This window comes from Struthio camelus, chromosome 12 (assembly GCF_040807025.1).
Source record: "Struthio camelus isolate bStrCam1 chromosome 12, bStrCam1.hap1, whole genome shotgun sequence".
Classification (NCBI taxonomy): domain Eukaryota; kingdom Metazoa; phylum Chordata; class Aves; order Struthioniformes; family Struthionidae; genus Struthio; species Struthio camelus.
In genome coordinates, this window is record NC_090953.1 from 26,114,198 (window position 1) to 26,132,921 (window position 18,724).

Genomic DNA, 18,724 nt, shown 5'->3' on the forward strand with positions numbered 1-18,724 from the left:
CGGCTGCGGGGCGGAGCGCGGCCTGCGCAGGGCTGCCCTGGCGGCGGGAGAGGGCGGCACAGAGACGCCAGCCCCGCCGCGAGGGGCGGGGCCGCAGCGCAGGCGGTTGGGGGCGGGGCTAGCGCTGTCGGGGCGGGGCGAGCTCTGCGGGGGCGGAGTTAAGGCGGCGCGGCGCGGCGGCCATTTCGGCGGCGGCGATGTCGGGCGCGGCGCTGGACGGGGCGCTGGGGAAGGCGACGGCAACGGCAACGGCAACGCGGCCGCGGCGGAAGCTCCTAAGCGTGGAGGAGGCGGAGCTGTTCGAGCTGGCGCAGGCGGCGGGCAGCGGGCTGGACCCGGAGGTGTTCAAGTGAGTGGCGGGGCAGGCGGGCGGCGGCGGCGCCCCGGCGCCCCGGCGCCCGCCGCTCACCGCCGTGTGCCCGCAGGGTGCTGCTGGACCTGCTGCGCATGAACGTGGCGCCCCTCGCCGTCTTCCAGATGCTCAAGTCCATGTGCGCCGGGCAGCGGCTGCCGGCGGGCGCGGAGAGCGGCCCCGCTGCGGCGCCGGCGCCGCTCCCCGCCGACACCCGAGGTAGGCAGTGGTGGGCGGGGGCGGCGCGGGCGGGGCCGGCGGCGCGGGCGGGCCCTAACGTGTCTGTGTCTCTCTTTGCCCCAGAGGCCCCCAAGGACAGTAAAATCCCCGCGCCGCTCGCCTTCGCCTCCGCCCTGCGGCCTCCGCGGCTCGGCGGCGCGAAGCTGGTGGTCTGCAGCCCCGCCGACGGCCGCCCGCCTTTCTCTCAAGGTCCCCCCGCGTCCTGCCCGCTTCCCCGCTGCCTGTCCGCTCCTCCCGCCGGTCGCGGTGCTCGCTGCGCTCCGGGCTTGGCGCAGGCCGCGGGGGCGCGCGTGGGCGGGCCGGGGCCGGGGGCGGGGCCGGGAGCCGGGGGGGCTCCGGGGAGGGGGCCGCGGCCCGGCCGGCAGGGCCCGCGGGCGCTCGGGGGGCGCTGGGCCGCGGGCGGTCCCCGGGGGCCCCCGCCACGGGCGGCCCCCAGGGCGGCGGCGGGCGGCGGCGAGCCCGGGGCCCGCGGCGCCCGCTCTGTGTGAGCCGCGGGAGCCGTCTCCGGCGAGGCCTTCCCGTGCGCCGCCTGCCCTGGGAAATGTCTGCGTGGGCAGCGAAGCCCCAGGAGCCTCTGGTGGTCTGGGGGAAGTCGTCACGTTTCGCTCGTGTTTCGGTGAGGTTATCCTGGAGGGCGCGCTGCTCCACTGACAGGGTTTCAAACTGCTGCGGGTCAGCTGCTTTGTGGGCATTATTCCTTGCCCTCCCCCCCCCCCCCCATTTTTTTGGTTGCTGTTTTCGTGGCGATTTTTGGTTTGTTTTGTTTCTTGTTTTTTAAAGGCAGCACAGGTAGTAACTTGTGGAGGAACACATGTGCTGTGATGTGTCAGGAAAAGGAGGCTCCTAGAGTCGCTTCTGTTAGGTTTTGTACCTGGATGTTTAAAGCACCTGGCTCTGCCTTTTGGGTCTTTAACTTTTTTTTTTCACTTCTGTTTTTTAATACCTATTATTAGCTAATGCTGCTTCAGTTGTATCTAACTCACAAAAAATAAAGTTTCTGACAAGTTATGGGTCCCTGAAAGTAAGGAGAACTGCGATGCTTTGTCCGCTCCATCTGCAGGTAGTGTGGTAGCTTTTGCTACTCATCTTACCGCTCTTCCAGTGGATAACTGTACCCAGATGAATGGTATTTAGTGGGAACATGAGCACTCAGAATCTCTTTCCTTTTTCTGCCTGTTGCTACAAAGCACTTGGTGCATCTTGGGTGGAAGAGAACTAGAAAGGCCTGTGGAGCTGGCTGCTAAAATAGTGGCTGCTTTTGAATATAATTATTTTTCTTTAGTCCTCTAACCTCAGTGGACAGTAACAAATTTAGCCCTGAAGTTGTACCTTCCCCCCTCCCCCCCAAAACCAGTTCTAATAAAACTTTTTACTTGTTCTCTGAATCTTCCTGAAGTGACTTTTGGCTGGTAGCCTGCAACTTCTGGATATCTGTGGATTACTTCTAAAAGGTTCAAAAGAGGTAACTAAATATACCCATTGTTACTAAGCTTAAATTCACTATAAGGGGCTTCTCTTTTCTATCCCTTTTTACTGTAATTTTTAAGCAAAAGAGTTGTCAAAGCAATCAGATTTCATGGTCATTGTTTATGGTTGCAGAGAAACAAAATTGCATGCCTAACAACACGTTTTCTCCACATCCCGACACTGCTATACCAGTAATGTGGGAATGTTTGTTCACTCAGTGAGAACACGTAAATGAGTGAGGTCAAGTTGAGTTTTATAGTTGTTTTGTTTTCCCATCCGCTCAGTGTTTCGGAGTGAAAACTCCCACGTGTTTATGTTGACCCATGAAGAATTTTGTCCCAAAATTGAAAAAGTAAACTTCAGGCAGCAAGGACTGTGCTGACAGCACAAGATAACTGATGAGGAAAAAAAAAAGGCTTTTACAGCCCAGATAACTGGGGAAAACCAGTAAGCTTTACTTGTCATGATAGCATACTAGCGTTTAGTCTAGTCCTACTCCCCAGACTGTCTTAGTGATGGGGAGCGTTTTCTCTGTATGACAACTGTCTGTGCTTGTAAGCTTTTATATCTGATGGTGAGTTCAAAGCATGATTCATTTGACCCAGTACAGGGTTTTGGAATGAAATGAATTCTGCTAGAATCCAAGGCACCTTTACAGTAGCAGAGCCTGTTACCTCTGATGTAGATTGCCACACAGTAATTGGGTGAGATTCACCTCACTGAGCAGCTGAAGGTGACTGTATAGGGACTCAGGAGATTTGCTAAAGCTTTAATAGAAATTAGGTGTAGAGTGTGCTGATAGTGTCTTGCACTTCACCTTGAATGGTTTCCTCTTTCTTGCTGAGTGAAAGAGGTGCTCTTGGTTAAGAATTCCCTGATGAGAGGTCATTTGTGGTAAAGAGAACAGCCAGACGTATGATTAAGAAGTGACCCTAAAGGTGTACAAGGGAAAAAGATGACACCTGGCTGACTGCTTTTCCTGAGCTTAAGAAAGAGGTGCAGCACTTGCACACTTCAAGTAACAAGCAACACGCTATTCCTGTGCTGTGTTTAGAGGAAATGTCCTTAGAAGAAAACAGCAGTTTTGAATAGAAGATGCTGTTAAATTTTGCTTTTTCTTCTCCCTTGATGCTTCAGGTGTGGTGGGACTCTCAAACTATGAATGAACTTTGGTAAGGTTTTTGTTCCTGTCTGTCTTCTAATCTGGAGTAGCTCTTTTTCCCTCACATATGCAGTTTGTGTAGCATTTCCTGTTAAAATGAGATTTTTCTAGCACTGGGCTGCTGGTAGGCTTACTCAGATTTGAAATTGCCAGATGGCCACTTGTTTGATAACCACTGAATTTTTCAAGAGGAAGATCCAGAAACCTTTTGCTGGAGATGACCTGCCCTGAGCGGTTGCCTTCTACTAGCTTGAGGTGGTACAAGCACCTTAGAAAGGCTGAGTTTCCAGGAATTATTGTGCTGTTTTTGGGGCTTAACTCAGTTGTCCCTGGATTAATTCAGGAAACTGATTCTGCATCTTTAAGCAGTGCGTTTCCTGATCCAAGATGGTTCCCAAGTCAGATGAGCAGTTCTAGTGCCTCAGCCCCCTGATGCTGCCAGACTTTCCTGTCCCCATAGTTTCTTACCAGAGTCAAGGTTTTGATATCCTTGAATACGCTGTGACAAGCCTGCTGACCTGAGGGAGGTATGTAGTGAAGTTCAGAGAAAGATAGCATTAGTACTATTTTGCCTGTTACAAATGCTCACAGTACTAGTCTGGCCTTGCGTCGCTCTCATTGCTGCTTTATTTCACAAGGCTGAAGTGTACATATGAAGTACCTTCGGGCCTGGTTGATGCACTGGGATTGCTGATTAGGTTTGCAACATCTGGGCTTAAAGGAGGATCGTGCCCATCAAGCCACAGTCTTAATGTTTTGTTGCATGTATGCAGTCAGTGTTGAACTTAGATCTCCACTCTTTGCAAGTTAGTGCTTATTATGGTGATAGAGATGCAGGCTGGCCTCCTCTCTGTCATCAGGTTCAATCCAAACCAAATTCAGATGGGCAGCGCTTGTCTGGTCTTGCTAGAAGGTTTGGTCTTCCTAGCTGTGTCGGGGTTTTTTGTTTTCTGGAAGCTTTTGCTGCGTTAGAGCAGTACGTTGTCACTCTTTTTAGTTGTGATCAGCCCAAGTGACTTTGCTGTCACCCAGGGCCCCCTGGAGTTAAACAGCAGCTAATCTATATGTGAATGAAATTACTGAAAACCCATCTCTCTCAGAGAATTCTTTGGGCAGAATTCTTTTGGCTCAGCAGTGGTTTATCACAATCTCAGTCCTTTATTCTCCTTTCTGTGAATGTAAGTAGTGCCAGTCAGTTCTCACCAGTGTCAAGAAGAGCACCCATGTTTTCTGGATCAGCTTGTGAGGATATATCTCTAACTTCTCAGTGGGAGGGGAGCCTCATGCCTCCTTTTGCTAAATTAGTCGAAGGAGTATGTATATTAGCACAGTGCCCAGTCTGACCTAAAATGGGCATCAAGTACTAGCTAACAAGTTGTGCCACTTTAATTGCATCTGTACAACTTTTGACTAGCTTGCGTCTGGCAGCACAGTGCAGTGTTGGTGCTTGGAGGGATATGCCTGGCATGTCCGAGGGAAGGTCCGTAGGACTGCTGGTTGAAGGTCATGAAAATGAACAAACTTCCAGAGAGATCTCCCAATTCATGAACTGGTGGTGATGATGTAAAGCAGAACTGGATCATCAGTAGAAGCCATATCTGTGCTTTACTGGAACACCTGAGACTGAACTAGGATTTGCACTAGCTGTACCTCAAGACAGCAGCTTATTTTACCTGAGGCCCTGGGGAAAGTGTGTAGCTGACTTAAAGATCCCATTAAAATCGGCATATCTTCAGCAAGAGTAAATTTCTCCCCTTAAATTAGGGAAATACCCAGTTAGCTCAAATTGAAGAGGAGGAGGAAGAATCCATTTAGGCTTACTCCTTTCACTGAACTTTCTAGTTCTGCACATGGTTCAGGTCCATCATCAATGCCTCAGTTCAACAGTTGGGGACTAAGTGTTAGTAGGCTGACCAGGGTTGTCTTCTGGGCTGGATCTGTTCTGCAGGAGTGTTCGCCTTGCCTTGCCTTCTTTCCCTCTAGGACCTGCTGCGGGGAAGGGGAACCAAACCTGTATCTGCTGTTGGCCTTGCCACCTCTTGTTGGAAGATGCCTCTTCTGTTTAAGAAGAGGATGTTGCCACTTCTGCACAGGACCAGGCATTTGGAGATGGGAGATGCTGCCACTGTGTAACCAGGACTTGTCTGCTGATAAAGCCAGAACTCCTTGCACTAAGACAAAGAACAGTGATTGTCCTATACAGGCTTGTCTACCTGCTTTGCACAGTGTCCTTTGGTTCTGCGTATCCGCTCTTTCTCCTGTGTTTCTTCCTTTGTCAGAAAACAGACAAATGGCTGAAGTAATCAAAGTCTAGCTTAAAGATTAGCCAACAAGACTGCTTTGCTCCAGTTCTGTCACTAACAATGAGATATCGGCTTAGGCTTCTGAACTGATCATGATGCAGGGAGGTTTGTTAATGACTGTTGCAGCTTTTCTAGTCAACACCATTAAAAGGGTCACTCATTCCTCTTCCTCCCCCCCCCCCCCCCCCATTTAGAGTTATTTTGACTTTTTAAAACTAAAGCTCTTAAGCAGCAGGGAATCTAATCTGAATGGCTTTGTTTTTGTGTTTTTTCCAGAGGACATAACCATGATGTTCAGCCAGGAACAGTGTTTGCTGGTAACTGAATATCTGATAACTGGCTCAAAATTACTGGTTTTGAGTATTAGAGCATCCATGTGGCATATTTGGCTAGAAACAACCGCATGTGAGCTATGCTGAAAACTGTTCATCATTAGTAATTCGAGAGGGAAAGAGTTGTGTGGTGTGTGTGTGTTTTTTTTTTTTTAAAGGAAGATATCTCCTTTGGACAGTTTCTTTCTGTGGATGTGAGGGGGAGGTATGAACCCTTTAGGACAGTGGTGCTGGTTTTAGTCTAGATTACCTGTGTATATAGTTTACTGCTGTCAAATATGCTGTTTTCCTACCTATTATTTCCTATCAGCCACTGTTAAGCTGCTGATGCTTTCCCTGCAGTTTTCTACCTCCACTGCATATGCCAAAGCCTTGCTCACTCTTTCTAAGCTAACAAGTGTCCTGTCATGCTGCTCTTGTCCTCCACACTTCCACTATTTTCTTCACATTTCCCTTTTTCCCCATCCCATGTGCCTTCCATAAAGTTATTTCTCAGAGCTTCTCCATCAGCTACCTTTTTATACCAAAGCAGTTGCTAATGTGAGCCAACTTTTCAGAATTCTGTCTGTTCTGGGCATCTCACTTGCCTTATTAATTTTAAGGCTACCATGGACCATTGCAACCTTCTAGTCTGCTCTGCACAGCAGAGATCAGAGTGCTTTCTTTCCCCCTGAAACTGTGTCATGCTTTGGTGCCTGTTTGAAATGCCACTGAGTCTGCCAGCAGCTGTGGGCTCAGTGAAGAGTTCAGTGGGTGAGTTTTCCTTGTCTAAATGTAAAATTGTGCGTCTGAGGTTCATAAGTTCTTTTTCTGCCTCTGCATTTGTAAGTACTTTCTTGTGTAAATACTTAAGATACTGTGATCAAGTTCTCTAAGTGTTGCTATTCAATTATTTCCTAAATATCCCTCTACCTACTACGTTGCTTGTTGCCAGCTTTGTCCTCTTTACCTGTTCTATTTGCCGTCCTGGTGTTTTGCCACCATCCCTATTCTTCCCTTGTTCTGCTTTTTATTTCTTGCGCTTTCTCTATGTTGTCTGCCTTTAGCTGCAGTCAGCGTTTTGGGGTGACAATTACTGCAAGGACCCCAAGTAACTGTTGCCACTCCTGGATACAGCTGGCTGGCCACACTAGCTGCACTGCAGTCTTTTTGTACTCACCGTTTACTGATTCAGCTTTGCATTATCTCAGGCTCCATCTTGATGCTGTATTTGTAATGCAGGCTTCTCTATTAAGGCGATATAGCAGTTGGCAAGGATAATGCTGCATGGAGCTCAAACATGATGCAGGAAATGCCCCCACAGAAACTAAAGACTTCCCTTTAAATGCACTTAATCTGTTTTCTATACACTGTACAGTGTATTTTTCATATTGATTATACTGGCTGTTGTGCTTTGGATATACAGTATACTCTTTGTTATTTTTAGATTAAATATATCCATGAGACTTAACCATTAGCCACACATTCTTAATTTGTTATGTACCTGTAAATACTGTTTTCAAATATTTGATGCCTATCTTCCTTGAAAAATTCTGTAGGATGTCGTATGGATAATCTGGAGGAGTGATCAAAGGACTAATGTACTTCTGGTCATGATTTTCCAGTACCTTATCAGTACCATTCCAGTAGCTGGATTTCCTTTGAATTATATTCATTAAAGAGCAGTCAGATTGCACTCCAAAACAGATCTTTAACTTGTGACTCTCATACCTCTCTTAAAATGCTTTCTACCAAAACAGTGCGATTTAAGCTCTTTTGAATTAGAGGCTTCTATTCTTATTTTGGGAAGTGGTGGATGTGATAATTCCACAGGACAAGAAGTTTTGGTTTTGGCACTTTACTGCTGTGGAATTTTTAAAATTTTTTAAAAATTAATTTGATTTTTCCTGAGGTCCCGTTCCAGCATGCACTTTTTGTTTTTAATTGTTTAGATTGTAGGCATTTCAGTAGTCTTATCAGCAACTGAATAATTTCAGTTTCATCTTGTTCATCTTGTGGGACAGGAATTACAAAATAGTGCTGTCTGGATTTCAGGTGCTCATATCAGTGGTTTTGTAACTGACTAAATTTGAAAACTTTCTCAATAAGCTGTATGGTACTTTCTTAGATGGCTTAAGACCCCTCAGTTAAAAATTCTGGCTTCTTTCCCCTCCTAGGAGGTGTGTGTGTGTATGTGTGCACACCAGAACAAACATGCAAAGAGTTTGGGCTGAAGTGCTGAAACCTGACATAAACCTAGTCCTAAAAGAATAGGTAGCTTTATTCCCCTGAAAATGTGTTTTGCTCTGAGTAATGCGCTTTGAAAGCTGAAGTCTAGATATACTTCCCTTTTTAGAGAGTCTTTCTCTTTCTGAATGGAAAGAGATGTGTTGGATGCTGGGATTCAGCCAGCCTTACTGTATTTTGAGAAGGAATTTATTAAAGAATTCTTCCCATTTCAGTAACTTTTAAGGAAAAATAATTACCTCATCTGGGATGCACAGGTTTTTTCCATGCTTTTGTTCTTTTAAGTGTGCTATATTCTTTGCAGTGCTACATGTATAGTAAGAGCTTGACATAAACTTCCCGAATCATTTGGTTACAAGTGTGGCAGCTATGTCTGTTGAAGAAGCTAGAGGCTTCTTGTACAGGCCACAATTCAGTAGGAGAGCCACTCTAAAATTATATTTCCTGAAAGTATTGGGTTCCCCTGAGTAGCCTTGATTGCACTGTGTAACACTTTTACATATACTCCAGGTATGATGGACATGGATGCCCAAGTTAACATAGGTGGATGACTAAAACCAGGAATTGTCTGGAACTAACAATGCTGTCAACATGAAAAGGTAGCAAAGACAGTTGGCAATCTCTGGTCAGTATAGATGTATCTGTCTGCCATCACACTTTCTGCCCAGAAGATTTTCAGTTTTACATGAGGCTGTAAGGCTTTTTCTGTGGTGGGTATTTGAGCTAATTCCCTGCTGTACTGGGATTTAGCTAAACACTGCACTGGGATCATTTTTAGTATCTTTTCCAGGATTATTTCTGAGTTGTGGGTGTGGTGATTTTCTTGTTTGTTTTTTTTCTTGCTCTGTGAGGCAAGACTCCCCTAAATCTTATCTCTTCGTTAGTTTTTTTGAGTACTCTAAATGCCAGACTTGTCATGTGTGGCTTTGTGGAAAAGTAACGAGATGCGAGTTTGTCATGAGCAGCAATTTTCTCCCTCCTTCTCTCTGTCCAGGAAAAAAAAAAATCCAGAAAATCTTGCATGTAGTGGAAGTAGCCATACTAGGAGCCAGGCAGACAGGCTGAGGAAAGCTCCCTGAGGAAAATGAGGAACATCTCCATCTTCTTACATAATCTTTGTGCAAGAAAGGGGGAGGAAATGAGGTTATCCCAGATGTGGTGAGGAAAACCAATCAAATGAGAAACAAACAGCACACAGGTCTGGGGTTGATTTGTAGGAAAAGGCTAGTGGTTTTGTGTTGATCAGTAGGTGGGAAACTATCTCCAGTGGCTCAGGAAAGCAGCATCAAAGGGAGCTATTTCAAAAGAGTGGGAGATATGGATGAAAACCTTTTCCAAGGTAAATAGGTACTTTTTGGATGGTTAAGTTGGTGGCCTCCCAAGGTACCATAGGTACTAGAGCGGTAGGGGAGAAATCCATCATGCAGATAGAAACAGAGGAAATACGGTTTCAGCGTTCTCTAGAAAGTTAACTTGGAAAAGGGGTGTTGTATTCATCAGACTAAAGCATACCTTTGCTCTAGGAGTGGAGGAGTTGCTTCATGCCTTAGCCCACTTTGAGACATCTGAAATTTAGGGGATTCTTACCCCATGTGTTAAACTGAGATGCTAGAGCAACTAAGGAGGCTTGTAGTGTGTTAATATAACTCTCAGATCATTTTCAACTTAGCTGTCTTTTGTAATCGCTTCTAGTGATGTAGTTGAATACATAACCTCTTTGACGTGAACAGGATGTTTGAGAATTGAGGAGGATAAAAGTTTTCTGCAGGTGACTTATGATTCTGTGTAGGTCTCGACTCTTTTGTGCTCTCATCTGAAGAAAAGAATTTGAAGAAAGAAAAGTGCATGCAAAAGCAAACGTGCATACTTAAGGTCTTAGTGAACTGCTTTGGAAGGTGCATTTGAAAACCATCTCACTATTTTGCCTCTTCCTCTGTTTGAAAACTGTTCAGCTAGATTCGGTGAGACATGTTCACAGAATCACAGAATGGTTTAGGTTGGAAGGGACCTCTGGAGATCATCTAGTCCAACCTCCCTGCTCAAGCAGGGTCCTCTAGAGCATATTTCCCAGGATTGCATCCGGACGGGTTTTGAATATCTCCAGCGAAGGAGACTCCACTACCTCTCTGGGCAACCTGTGCCAGTGCTCAGTCACCCTCACAGTGAAGAAGTTTTTTCCTCATGTTCAGATGGACTTTCCTGTGTTTCACTTGGCACCCGTTACCTCTTGTCCTGTCACTGGGCACCACGGAGAAGAGTCTGGCCCCCATCCTCTTGACACCCTCCCTTCAGATACTTGTACACATTGATGAGATCCCCTCCCAGTCTTCTCTTCTCCAGGCTGAACAGGCCCAGCTCTCGCAGTCTTTCTTCAGAGGAGAGGTGCTCCAGCCCTCTAATCATCTTGGTAGCCCCCCGCTGGACTCTCTCCAGTAGGGCCATGCCTCTCTTGTACTGGGGAGCCCAGAACTGGACACAGTGCTCCAGGTGAGGCCTCCCCAGGGCTGAGGAGAGGGGCAGGATCACCTCCCTCCACCTGCTGGCAACACTCTGCCTCATGCAGCCCAGGATCCCATTGGCCTTCTTGGCCACAAGGGCACACTGCTGCCTCATGTTTAACTTGTTGTCCACCAGCACTCCCAGGTCCTTCTCGGCAGAGCTGCTTTCCAGCAGGTCAACCCCCAGCCTGTACTGCTGCATGGGGTTATTCCTCCCCAGGTGCAGGACCCTCCACTTGCCTTTGCTGAACTTCAGGAGGTTCCGCTCCGCCCACCTCTCCAGCCTGCCCAGGTCCCTCGGAATGGCAGCACAGTCTTCTGGTGTGTTAGCCTCTCCCCCCAGTTTTGGATCATCAGCAAACTTGCTGAGGGTGCACTCTGTCCCTTCCTCCAGGTCATCGATGAATACATTGAACAAGACTGGACCCAGGACTGACCCCTGGGGGACACCACTAGCCACAGGCCTCCAACTAGACTCTGCGCCACTGACCACAACCCTCTGAGCTCTGCCATCCAGCCAGTTCTCAAGCCACCTCACTGTCCACTCATCCAACCCACACTTGCTGAGCTTCCCTGTGAGGCTGCGATGGGAGACAGTGTCAAAAGCCTTGCTCAAGTCCGGGTAGACAACATCCACTGCTCTGCCCTCATCTACCCAGCCAGTCAGGCCATCAGAGAAGGCTATCAGATTGGTCAAGCATGATTTCCCTTTGGTGAATCCATGCTGACTCCTCCTGATCACCTTCTTGTCCTCCACATGCTTAGTGAGGACCTCCAGGAGGAGCTGTTCCATCCCCTTTCCAGGGACCGAGGTGAGGCTGACAGGCCTGTAGTTCCCTGGCCCCTCCTTCTTGCCCTTTGTGAAGACTGGCGTGACATTGGCTTTCTTCCAGTCCTCAGGCACCTCTCCTGTTCTCCACGACCTCTCCAAGATGGTGGAGAGTGGCCTAGCGATAACATCCACCAGCTCCCTCAGCACTCGTGGGTGCATTCCGTCGGGGCCCATGGACTTGTGGATGTCAAGTTTGGACAAAAGATCTCTAACCTGATCCTCCTCCACCAAGGGAGAGTCTTCCTTTCTCCAGCCTTCCTCTCTTGTCCCCAGGGTCTGGAATTCCTGAGGGCTGGCCTTAGGGAAAGAATGTTCTGCCATTCTTAACTGGCCTTCTTACTGCTGGGTCCTCTCAGGGAGGCTGCTTTAGTAAGGCTTGTATTTGGTTCTGGGAGGAGCCTAATGTGTCCTCCTGTTAATAAAGCATTATTAACAGCTAATATGCACAAGTATATCTCAGCAGCTTTGGAGACTTGAGAACCTACCAGTTTGTGTTGCAGAAGAGGACTGCTTGTGATATTTGTATAGGGATGTGAGCAAGAGTTTCTGCAGAGCAAACTTGGGAATCCAGCAAAGAATTGATTATAGCAAGCCACAATTGCATCTTGAGGTTGTTTTGGAAGGTGAGGTCTAGCTGTGACCGTTTGAAACTTTTTCTATGACCAGGAAGCGATGAGATTTGAAGTGAGTCTGTGCCATCTCCAAAGGATGGGTGAAAGATGTCTCATTTAAACCTTTTGGGTAACACATAGTGATTGTAAGAAGGAGGGACTTCTGCTGTTGCAATTTACTTTTCTTCCAGGCCTAAAGTTGAGTCTCTGCCCTTCTAGAAAGGCCAGCTGGTTTATTGTGCTCAGTGTAAGACTTGTTGTGAGACAAACGGGAGCAGGGTGTTGGATAAACTCGCTGCTCTAGTTCTCAGCCCTGCCAATACTTATTTTGAGAGATGTTTCAAGACTGTTGCAGGCCTGATATTCCAGGCCTCCCTGACTGTGTTCCAAGTAAAATTAATAATAGTGGCAACTGAAAGTTGTTGTTGTTTTTTAAACTCTATGAAACAAGAAAGTTGCTCCAGAGGCAGGAAGATCTGGTGCTGCTGTTACTGCTCAGAAACAGAACAGGGTCCCCTGGAGATGGCATAGGTTGAGCAGAAAGGAGGCTGAGAGAAGGACTTTAGATGTCTACTTCTAAAAGTGTATTTAGGGTAGGGGTGCTTTTTCTAAATCTGACCTGCAGACTGCAGTCTTTATATCTGGTGAAGACTCAGAGTGGCAGCTGTCTCCTTCTAGAGGTGACAGTAGCCCTTCAGTCTTTGGTTCTGTCAGAGATGATCAGCATTAATGTGTCTAGTAGCCAGAGAATAGTTGTGCTGGTAGTTTAGATGGGGAGACCTAGCAGTCAGAGGAAGACAGAGCACACTACTGCTGCTACTTGTATGCCTATTCCCATTCTTTCCAAACTGTGTCAGGTGCTTGAGCAAATGTACATGTGACTGCTTGTTTTTGAGTCATCTTTGCCCTGGGTGGTACTTGATTAGGCTTGCTTTTGACATGGCTCTTATGTTTGCATCTGTAACTATTTGGACTGCAACTCTGTTGTAACAGCCAGACACATACGAAATAACCTTCTCTTGCGTCACCAAGATAAGTACCAGTAGAATCCTTTTGCTAGTCTGTAGTACTTGAATTGTAGAACACTTGTGGTGGCTTAACTTCTGTGCTTTGCTCTCATAGAACTGATATCTCTGATGCTCAAGCTTGCAGAAATGCACAAACTGTGCCTGTCCTTGCACATTTTGTGAGCTATTCTTGATTCACGGGTCTAGATATGATGCTTACAAAAGCGTAGTTGGATCTCATGCTGTTGAAATAACTGCTTTGTGATTTTAAGCATAAGAACACGGAGGGCATTTGTTTTATCCAAGCATAGCTTCTCTTTACAAAGTGTTCCCCCCTTTCCCCCCCCCCCCCCCGCAAGTAGTTTCAGCTAGGTCAGAAGATCAAGGACTCCCTGTAGCACTTAATGGTACAGTTGTTTTGTATGTGCACATGGTTAGAGTAATGCTGTGCACATGTTGGACCTGCACTCTTACTGGATATGTGCATGTAAGGAAGGGGAGGGCATTCACCTATATAGATATACAGGGTTGCTAAAAGCATCATGGTGAACTCTAATGCTCTGTTCCTGCCAATTTTTCACTTAAATAGTGTGAGATCATGTATTACCTTTGTGCAATTTGTTTGTTTTCATGGACAACACTTGCATTAGTAAAAATTGCTTATTAGTAAAAATTGCTTATGAGCTTGAGCTAAGAAGAAAAATTGCAAGGCTGGCTGGCTTGGGCTGATAACTGCTGGCAGTTCACTATTACAATAATAGATTTTCTTAAGAGCACCTGACTTGGCTGGGATAAGTGAATTTATTTCCTTTGCCACCATAGTCTGTCAAATTTTACAGATATGAAGGGGCCATGTATGCTTATTTGGAAGCTCTCAGGGTCTCTTTCCAGTGCTGCAAGGAGTTAATTTGTGGTTTTGACACGAGTCCTAGTCTTAAACAGTGCTTGAAGGAGGGAGGACAGTTTGGTAAGTAAAACAGACATGTGTCTATGGTCTGCTGTCCTGTCAGTATAGTGAATGAGCCAAGACAATGATTTCCAAACCATACCCATGGAGACTCCCCCATGTGGAGTAGCTACTGGTATTTTGGAAGTTGCTCTGGTACAATTACCAACGTGTCACTTTCCATTTTAATTGCATTGGTATAACTAGAGGTATTCAGGAAAAAACTACTTACTGGATCCCTGTTTTTGTTTGCTCCTTACCAGTATGCATTTTTGTGATTCTTCTTGGAACTTTATCTTTTGTAAAGTTGTGACTGTGTCACCTTTCTGCTTCATGTTTCTCTGTGCTTGTATTTCTGTTACCTTTTGCAATGCAAATGCTGCTTTTCATCTGAAGTAGTTCTCTCCAGTGCCAGGAAAAGTCAGACTTGCTCACTTCACCTCTTGCTCAGTTTTCCCCACCTGTCTGTCTGTCTTTTTTTCAGCATAGATTATTCTGTTCCTCTTTCTCTTCAGGCTGAATATGGCAGGATGGACTGGATGTCCCTTGCCTCCCCTAAGTTGCATCTCTCTACCTACTGCTTCTCTCTGCTGTCATATTTCATTATAGAGACGGTCAGCTGTGCCTATAAAAAGGCAACTTTTTTACATTCTGAGCAGAATAAGGAAATCTGGGTAGCTAGTTCTCTATGGGATTTGGAGCTGCTGGGAAACTGTAGAAAATAATGGGAAATCCAGATTTGCTCATCAAGTTGCAAAAGTGGCTTGAACAGATGGGTTTGTGATGTGACTGCAGGCTTCAGAAAAACGTGGACACTGGCACATTGGTTCACTTATCCCAGCTACGAGGTGTTAGATGCTCTTCATGATGTTCTTGAATTGCTGTCTGCAATGCTGATGTTCCTGTGCAAAGTGAAAGAAATTGTATTTAAAGAATGCAGGGGTTGGTTACTTTGTGGATTAAAATTGATGACAATTAATAATGCTCCTACTGCAATGCATTTTGATTTTGTGGCCCTGATGTCTGTTGAGCTGAATTCACAAATTTGCTTTGTGTTGGATGCTGGATAAATTTGTGACATCTAATAAAACTTTGCCTTTTGCATGAATTCTCAAGGAACGCTTGCAGCTTAGATGCAGTGTCATTGACTTACGGGTCTGGGATTTCAAAATTAACGTGTATATTTGTTCATTCAGGGAGAAATAAAAGCAGTTCTGCAGTCAGCGGGACCCAGGTTCTAGCAGAAAGGAGCAGCCGGGAAGGATCTGCCCAGAGGATGCCTCGACAACCAAGTGCTAGCCGGCTGCAGAAAGTAGGAGCTTCTGGAAAGAGTGGTGGAGGCAACAGTACCTAAATAAGGCACTGGCACTGATGTATTTTGATACTTGAAAATGTATATAGTCAGTCCTGTAGAAGTTGTATGTTTTGTATGTATTTGTCTTGCAAATATTATTTGTCATACCTGGAACTGAGCTGTTTCTTATTTTCAAAACTTTCTTTGTCCTGGGTGTCTTCAGACAACTCCTGGAAATCTGAGTTGCGAAAGGAAGAGGTGTGAAGACTTGAAAGACTGGCAGTAGTGCTCTGTTTTCTCTGGCGAGGTCAAGACTCATCTTACAAGGCAATGCTCCTTGCTTCCTTCCCTAAAATCCAGTTTGACACATTCACAGTAGCTGGAACACAATAGCTGAATTTTGTGAGATGGATAATGGTGTTAAAGGTCACACTGATAAAGGAAGAGCCTCACAATGATGGTAATTTGCACTGGAAACTTGAATGCCTCATAAGGAGGGGGGGAGGTTATACTTGGTGTTTGCCCTGTCCCTTTCACATGCCTGATCAGGTAGAGTGTTAACACCTTAATCTGAAAAGCAGTTTGACCTAACTGTGTAGCATCTAGTCCTTCTGATGATGATGATTCTAATATGTGATTATTCACTTTAAAGTGTTATAGAGCCTTTTTCCTAATGAGCCCGGTTAAATGAGAAGTTATGCCAGGTAAGGGAGAGAATAGCTTCATCACTTAGTGTAAGATACAAACAAGTAGCTGAAATGGATAAGTGAATTTGCAGGAGCTGTAGTATTGTCATTCATTGTGCTGGAGTGGTCTCTAAGCCAGTGGGTTTACTTGCTCTGTCCTCCCTAGCTCAGGAGCTCTTAGTGAAATCATTTTCTCTGGATTAGGAGAAAGCACCTGCTTCTCTTAGCTGCCCCTGCTCTTTGAGGGAGTTTAATAGCATTCCCTAAACTCGGAGATTTCACAAGCCTAGTAAAACAGGTGCTAAAATCTATTGCAGATTAGCTCATTCTTAATATGTTAAAGTCATATTTCTGTTTTCTCTGCCTAGGCCTGAGACTATTCTTAGTAGGAAGGTGACATGTTCATAGCATATGGCAACCGCTGACCTAATTATGGGCTGAAACTTTGGATTACCTTCAGCTCAGCCCAGTTCAGGGATTTTGTTAGTGTTGGGTGGGGGTTGGAAGGCTGTAACCCTGTGCATGGAGATCAGAATTTTTTTTAAGGGTAGGAGTTAGAAAATGGAAATGAGGCAGTTCATGGCTTGCAGTAATACACCCTGGAGCTCTGCTTAGGAAAGGCATTCAAATGAGAGTTTGAGCTTAACAGCATCAGCAAAGTCTGGGTGTCTCCTGCTCTGATCCCTGTACAGGAAAGGGCACAAGTTTTTTTTTTTTTTAAAACAGCTAGGACATCTAGGAGAGGGAAATGTTCTATTTCTTTTTTTGTAAGAGTTACGTTTGTTGGTGAAAAGGAGCAGCTCAAGGTCTACTGTTCTAAGAAGAATCATTAGTAGTGTTCTTTGCCCTGGAACAGGAGTGAACAGACTTGAGATGTGGCTGAAACAATCTCTATGAGGGATATTGAGCTTTCCTGAAAATAAACAGTACCTAACAAAGATGGTGCTTGCCTCCCTTTCTTTCTTCAGCTAGTTCCATGTCTTCATTTGTTTTGCCATTTATCCTTAGGCGTCTCTAGCTTAGAATACCTCCTACATTGCATCTAGCCATCTGTCTCCAAGTCCAGATCTTTGTCCACCATATTCTCCTGAGCTCTGTTGCACGCTCCACAATCTGCAGCTCTGCATTTCTCCTTTCCTCGTATCCAGTTTTCTTGGACCTACTGTCCTATACTCTCTTCCACACGATCTAGATGAATAAAAGTGCTCAGGGGGTGGTTTTGTGTCCTGTTCCTTCAAAATGTTAGCTGTTTTGAACATGTGTGGGGAGATGGTGGTGCCCAGCAAACGAGGCATCCCCAGAACTGGTGTTGCTTTTGAGCTCTTGGAGCACCTTGGTGGAGGAGGGGTTCTCCACTGTTCCCTTCTGCCCAACCTGGTTGCTTTCTGTGGTGTGATGACTGCCTTGGTGGATGATGCGAGAACAGTAGGTGTAATTTTCCTTGACTTTAGGAGGCCTTTTCAGCATGGTCTCCCATAGTGTCCTTGTAGCCATGTTGGGGAGAGATGCTGGAATGGGTGGACTACAAGATCAGTAGAAAACTATTCGGACTGCTCTCCTCATATGTAGCAGTCAGAAGTTGGAAGTCCACCTAGCAGCCAGTTGCATACAGCTTTCCTCAGGGGTTGCTGTTGCTTAACACCATCAGTAAGGGGCTGCTTGGTAGAATTGAACGTGGTATGAGGTTGGATGGTCAAGGGTTAGTGTCAGGAAGCTCTATACTGAAGGACAAATGTCTAGGCTGTGGTGCAAGAAGGGTCACCAGAGGAATATGAGATCTTTGGTGTTTCCTTGGCATGGTGGGAAGGGCAGACAGCCTTGGGCAGAGCCCTTCTGTGATCACAATTGTCCCTGTTGGGCTTTCTCTGCAAGTGGAGGTCAGCTTCCTCCCAGATCATCATCATCATGCTACTGCCTCAGCCCAGTAGCTCAAAGCCCTTTTATCTCCAAGTCCTCTCCAGCTGCCCTGCTCTTGCACCATGCATGAAGGAGGAGCGCTCAGCAACTGGGGAGAGTGGCACAGATCGTGGGTTCTTCAGAGCTGTTCATTAAAAAAAGCAGTAGAGAGATCTTGGACAAAGTGGTGCAAATGCTGAGGTCCGCTCTTTGATGGCTCAATTTCTATCACTGAGGACCTGTAACCTTTATGCTGAAGAGCCACAAAAAGAGGGGTTCTTTTGTAAGATCACCAAGTGGGGAACCTGGCATCTCCCTGGATCATGGGTTAGGATTTGTAGGCAGAGTTTGGTTTGCCTGGCTCATTTCTCTCCCTGGATGGCCTTAAATCTCGGATGTGTCTACAAAATAGCCATAAAATATTTCTCCAACTTGCTGAACAAGGAACAAAGCCTTGCTGCTTGTGGGCCCCCTTGAAGTGCTTTAGGCTTTGCAGGCACAAATGAGGATGATGTAAGTTTGCTTGATGTAAATGAACTGCATTGCAGGTATGTGGACCTACAGAAACTCCCCCATTCCCTATGATGGTTATAGTGACCTTGTTTGCGAAAATAATGCCACTTCTGGATGGCAGGGCTGGTTGCTGAACAATTGGATTAGCAACAGCATGCAACATTAAACCATGGCAGCATACTCACAGTACTATGGAGGAATGAGCTTAATGCATGGATTTGGGTATCTAGCATTAACAGTCAAATGTTTAGGGAATGAGTAAGTATGAAGAATGCTTTATTGTTGCAGGGTGGCTCTTTCTGACTTGTTCTCCAGGAAGAATGTGGTGAGACGCTTGGATTTTAGCAATACTGATGGTT

At 46.1% G+C, this 18,724-nt stretch overlaps 1 protein-coding gene across 11 annotated transcripts; it reads left to right on the top strand.

Moving 5' to 3' along the window:
- The first annotated feature begins 111 nt into the window (after window positions 1-111).
- LOC104139046 (mitotic-spindle organizing protein 2B-like) lies at window positions 112-16,896 on the top strand. 11 transcript variants are annotated; one of them, XR_011143649.1, is made up of 7 exons: window positions 169-349; window positions 426-571; window positions 656-781; window positions 1,989-2,054; window positions 3,197-3,231; window positions 5,205-5,407; window positions 5,801-5,822. XR_011143649.1 is itself a non-coding variant. In XM_068957965.1 (5 exons), exons 1-4 carry the CDS (start codon window positions 198-200, stop codon window positions 2,003-2,005), a joined length of 441 nt encoding a protein of 146 aa, XP_068814066.1. In that variant the 5' UTR covers window positions 137-197; the 3' UTR covers window positions 2,006-2,054; window positions 15,173-16,896. The 11 variants fall into 11 exon arrangements, 6 of the variants coding, with proteins under 6 accessions (XP_068814064.1, XP_068814066.1, XP_068814061.1 ...); XR_011143648.1 differs by lacking the exon at window positions 3,197-3,231 and adding an exon at window positions 15,173-15,276 and having other exon boundaries at window positions 167-349; window positions 5,205-5,841; XR_011143647.1 differs by lacking the exons at window positions 1,989-2,054; window positions 3,197-3,231; window positions 5,205-5,407 and adding exons at window positions 15,173-15,335; window positions 15,494-16,896 and having other exon boundaries at window positions 5,801-5,841.
- Window positions 16,897-18,724: the final 1,828 nt, after the last annotated feature.

Excerpts from the sequence above, each read along its gene's own strand:
- LOC104139046 (XM_068957960.1), top strand. The coding sequence starts at position 198 with ATGTCGGGCGCGGCGCTGGACGGGGCGCTGGGGAAGGCGACGGCAACG. Across the intron at positions 350-425 it reads CTGGACCCGGAGGTGTTCAA|GGTGCTGCTGGACCTGCTGC; the intron begins GTGAGTGGCGGG and ends GTGTGCCCGCAG. Across the intron at positions 572-655 it reads GCTCCCCGCCGACACCCGAG|AGGCCCCCAAGGACAGTAAA; the intron begins GTAGGCAGTGGT and ends TCTTTGCCCCAG.